The sequence below is a fragment of the Mus caroli genome, chromosome 4 (genome assembly GCF_900094665.2).
Source record: "Mus caroli chromosome 4, CAROLI_EIJ_v1.1, whole genome shotgun sequence".
Lineage (NCBI taxonomy): Eukaryota > Metazoa > Chordata > Mammalia > Rodentia > Muridae > Mus > Mus caroli.
This window is the reverse complement of record NC_034573.1, coordinates 80,992,971-80,998,010: the sequence shown is the minus strand read 5'-3', so window position 1 is coordinate 80,998,010 and position 5,040 is coordinate 80,992,971. Positions and strand designations below refer to the sequence as shown.

General features: G+C 41.4%; 1 protein-coding gene across 4 annotated transcripts in view; it reads right to left on the bottom strand.

The window, feature by feature from the left end:
- Focad (focadhesin) overlaps positions 1 to 5,040 on the bottom strand; it is a 294,020-nt gene that overhangs the window by 197,177 nt on the left and 91,803 nt on the right. For all 4 annotated transcript variants that reach the window (XM_021160670.2, XM_029475893.1, XM_029475892.1 and 1 more), the window contains one exon: positions 4,164 to 4,366. In XM_021160670.2, the coding sequence (XP_021016329.1) occupies positions 4,164 to 4,366 (203 nt within the window). The remainder of the gene's footprint in view (positions 1 to 4,163; positions 4,367 to 5,040) is intronic.

Genomic DNA, 5,040 nt, shown 5'->3' with positions numbered 1-5,040 from the left:
AATATAGGGGAATGCCAGGGCCAAAAGAATGGGAATGGGTGGGTAGGGAAGTGGGGGGCACTATGGGGGACTTTTGGGATAGCATTGGAAATGTAATTGAGGAAAATATGTAATAAAAATATTAAAAATTAAAAAAAAAGAAACAAATATCCTATATAGTCTCTGCTCCCTACAATTCCAAATAAAGGCTATCTGTTACTACTCTATCAACAGGGCCCAGAAATACTATACTTACACACACACACACACACACACAAGCTTGCAGTAGACCCTAGGTGAGTCAAGCTATCCGAATCTTCCCACCGACTACAACAGTTTTATAGAAATGAGTTTGTCCTCTGAATGAGCACAGCAGTTCAGCCCCAAGTCTCCATTCACTGTATCTCATCAATCCACTTCATTCCCCATCCCCCAAACCTTCCCCCAAATCTGTCTTACTGTCAGGTACTCAGTGCAATCCACATCCATCCTCTGTGGGACCTGTGATAACACAGCAGTACCTGGTCAGCATTCCCTCTTTGCCCTTTTAGTGCAGTGAAGGTCACTGTCAACAGAGGGCACAAGATCCAAACTGCCTCTTTATCTGAGAGGAGTAAGAGTTCCCCATAATTACTCTCTGAGCATTCTTTAAGGAATAACTAATACCTTTACTAGTCAACAATTACTTGTAGTGGTTTGTTTTATTCAAGTTTCTCTCCTTAGTGGCTCTAATTCATGCACACCAATGTTTCTTTTATTCTCTATGTACTGGCTAGTTTTCTGTCAACTTGACACAGCTGGAGTTATCAAAGAGAAAGGAGCTTCGCCTGAGGAAATACCTCCATGAGATCCAACTGTAAGGCATTTTCTCAATTAGTGATCAAGGGGGAAAGGCCCCTTGTGGGTGGGACCATCCCTGGGTTGGTAGTCTTGGATTCTATAAGAGAGCAGGCTGAGCAAGCCAGGGGAGGCAAGCAAGTAAAGAACATCCCTCCATGGCCTCTGTATCATCTCCTGTTCCTTGCCCTGCTTGAGTTCCAGTGCTGACTTCCTCTGGTGATGAACAGCAATATGGAAGTGTACCAAATAAACCCTTTCCTCCCCAACTTGCTTCTTGGTCATGATGTTTGTGCAGTATTAGAAATCCTGACTAAGACACTGTATTATCTTGGGAGAATTTTTAAACACCTTAGAATTTATGACTACTGGCTCATAGTTCCTTAGCCTGAGATTACAAGAGATGGTTTAAAATATCACACTTAATAGCCAAATAGAAAAAGCATCTTGTTTCTCAAACACTATAAAAAAATACTTACTAGACTTTAAAGAGATGAATATCATGTTTACAATCATACATTTTTACATCTTAAGGATAAAAAGATATTAAAGCATGTTTTATTTCATGGTTCTCGGGCTTCAGGAATGGAGGAGCTCAGCGTGGCAGGGTATGTAACGTACAAACGGTACTTCTGAACAGCTCTAGTTATAATCAAACACTGAGTCCGAATCACCTAGAGAAATCACTAAACACAGCAAACCTGTGCCTTTCATAGAAAGCTTTCTGCAATAAATCTGTAGGAAAATGGGCTAGTCTTGGGAGACGTGCACATTTTCTATGAATGAAACGTGTGAAATACTGAATATCCACCATGCACTAAACAATGGATCAGGTAGTTTGGATGAGAAGATAAGTTCATATGCTATATAAGTATAAGAGAAAACACTCAGTCTAGCACTGGCTAAGATATTTTCAACTAAAGCCTTTTCCTTTTCCTACAGTCAGCTGAGAAATGTAAAGCAGAAACACTTAGCATAGAAACCACTACTGCAATTTAATGCTAACAATTTCCATTGCTGCCCTTTCCTAAAGGCCTGGTGAAAGAATCAGAATCCTCCCCCTCTCCGCCCCCCACCCAGGGAGCTCCCCATAGCGTTGAAGTTACAAACATGGAACCTCCCACATTATCACACAGTATTTTGTGCACTGAGTAAATAAAAGCTGGAAACACACAGCACAGTGAATACTGACTTGGGGGCTTGAGAACATTTGGCTGTATTTGGAGGAACGGGCAGTTCATACAGAGCACACAAAAGAGCATCGCGTGTGAAAGCAAAGATCTGGGAATAGGCTTGGTGAGTGTGAGGCAATCTGAATTAATAGTTGTGTTTGGCCCATACTGGTGCTGGAGGAAGAGAATCCCACAGTAAATGTGGCTGGAGTTTTTTTAAAAGATAATAGAGGTTCACTCTTAGCCCCAGTAAGGCAGTGTAGCATCATGAAAAGGATATTTATAGCATTGCTAGTATCCCTTCCACCTCCCTCCTGGGCAACAGCTGTTAGAGAGAAAGTGCAGCTACCATCTCTGATGAATAAGACACACACACCTGAGCAAACAGTAAGCCGAGTCCTGAGGTATTAGAGTTACGGTGAGCCTCAGTAAATAACACTTGTGACTTAAAGGTATACAATTGACAATACATCCTGCTGAAACCTTAGCACTGGCCCCAAGCCCTGGTCCCACCCAGGACCATTATGCTATATGATGAACTAGGAGGTAAGGTATAGAAAACAGAAAAAGTTATGAGATTCTTGCCAGCCTTTTTAGAACTCAGATAGAATTTCCTTCTCTTACTGTTAAGTCAGATATATATTTCAAGAATCACAATTGTATTGTAGAGATCTAGATTGAGGAAGCTATAATACAAAATTACTTTGTTCCCATACATTCTTAGGTAAACAATAATGATGACTAGACCCTAACCCTAACAATGCATGACTAAAGGGACCTCTCTTTGTGTGTTCCAGCTTGTGTTTGCAGGGACACCTCCACAGAGACTTTGCACATTGTTCACTTTATCTTACTTAACCCTCATCCCCAACACCGAGGAGAGGAGCTAAGAAGGAACACATTTCACCAAAGGCACTATGGAACAAGAGAAGAGGCCTAGGACCCAGCCATCTTATGCTCCTGTCACAGAAAATGGAAGCCAGAGAGCCAATAACAGGGCTGGGTGGGTAAAGACACTTGCTGTCAACCCTGACAATCTGGGTTCAATCTCTGGGATCCATCCACAGTGTAGAGGGAAAGAACTGAATCCTAAAAGTTGTCATCTGACTGCCACAGATGTTCAATGGTGTGTGTACATGTGCATACATGCACACATGCACACAAACACATACACACATACAATTTTAAAATAAAAAAGGAAAAAGGTGAGGCTGAGAACACAGAATAGGTGAAGAGGACAACAACCCCTGCTGCAGTACCAAAAGGCTCAGAGTCAACAGCTGCTCGGAGTCTTCATTCATGGCCATACAGCCTTGCAAGGCAATAAAAAAGCATGGGACAGACTTGTCTTCCATGTGAGGCAGGAAAACATCATCATACATAAAGACAACAAGAGCCACCAGCCAGGGAACCTAACATTACCTGCCAAATAAATCTTATACTAAGCCCGAACTACCAGGATTTGAGGACGATACCCTGTCGGGGAAGATGTGGAACATACACTAATGGTTTCTGAGAATGAAAGACTCCATGTTCAAGTATATTAAAGAAACCCTAGAGAGGGCAAGACCACGTGCTGCTCTTGCAGGGGACTGGACCCACATCGGGTGTCTCCCAACCACCTGCAAATTCCAACTCCAGGGGATCTGAAACTCTCTTCTAGCCTGTGTGGAAAGCTTCCTATATGTGCATAAAATAAATGAGTGAATGAATGAATGAATGAATGAATGAATGAATGAATGAAATAGAGGGAGGGAGGGAGGGAGGGAGGGAGGAAGGAAGGAAGGAAGGAAGGAAGGAAGGAAGGAAGGAAGGAAGGGGAAAGAAACAACTAGATTAAACAGATTTCATTAGATAGATAGATAGATAGATAGATAGATAGATAGATAGATAGATAGATTAAGCAGATTTCATTTCCATTTCTTAGTACTACTCAGTGACATTAGCAGCTAATATACACTGCAATCTCAGGCAGGAAGAGAGATCCTAGCACTTCTAAAACTTATTGAGCAAAGGACGACCTAACCTTGTTTCATAGTCCAGAGCAGCATAACATCTCCCACACTACTGCCCGACAAATCTGAAAAGTACAGTGAACTTACACTGAAGCAGAAATTTCATCACAATGTGACAGAAAATGCATGGATGGGGAAAAGAAATAGAGGAACTCATTACCGTGTGGCCATCGTCTCTGCGACGCTCTTTCTGTAGCACTTCCACAAGACTGAGAGCTAACTGCTGCCTGGAGGGGCCTTCCTCACCCATGGCCAGACAGTCTTCCAGGGCAGTGGAAGATAGTATCTGCAGAAGAGGCACCAGGAGCAGCAGGGATGCCTTCGGGATTTTCTGACCCTCAGTAACCGAGAGGAGCTTCAAAGCTAATCATCAAAATAAAAGTTCACAATTTCTTTTAAATTAACACCAAACAGAATATTTTCCCCATGAAATAGAGTTTTTTTCTTGCACTTTTACAACCAGCTCAAATACAACTTGGATAACAAGTCAGGGTAAAAGTTAATATCAGTAAAATAAAAGCTAGTTGCATGTTTTTTTTTTAAAGCTGTTCATAGTCATAACAGAAAAATAAAGATACTTGTAAAGAAAAAACATATCATGCATTCATATGTGATTTATATATAAATCAACTCTAGTTTTTGGTCACTGTGGATTTTTTAATATAATTAATAACTTCTCAGGTCCTACTACCAACCAACCAAGAGACCATAAGTACCTGACCAGCAAATAATGAGGGCAGCACACATGTGCCTTCAACAAATAAACCAAAAATCACATTAGCAGATGCTTAAGTTAACAGCAAGATGAAGGATCCCATGGTGGGATCACAGATTGGTCCTCAATTTAAATGAAAGATATAATTGAATACTATCCATATGAGGGACTAATAACATATGCTGGCCCTAGACCTGTCAACTAGATGGTTAAAAACTGGATCACTTAGAGACTGCCGTATCCAGGGATCCATCCCATAATCAGCTTCTAAACGCTGACACCATTGCATACACTAGCAAGATTTTGCTGAAAGGACCCAAAT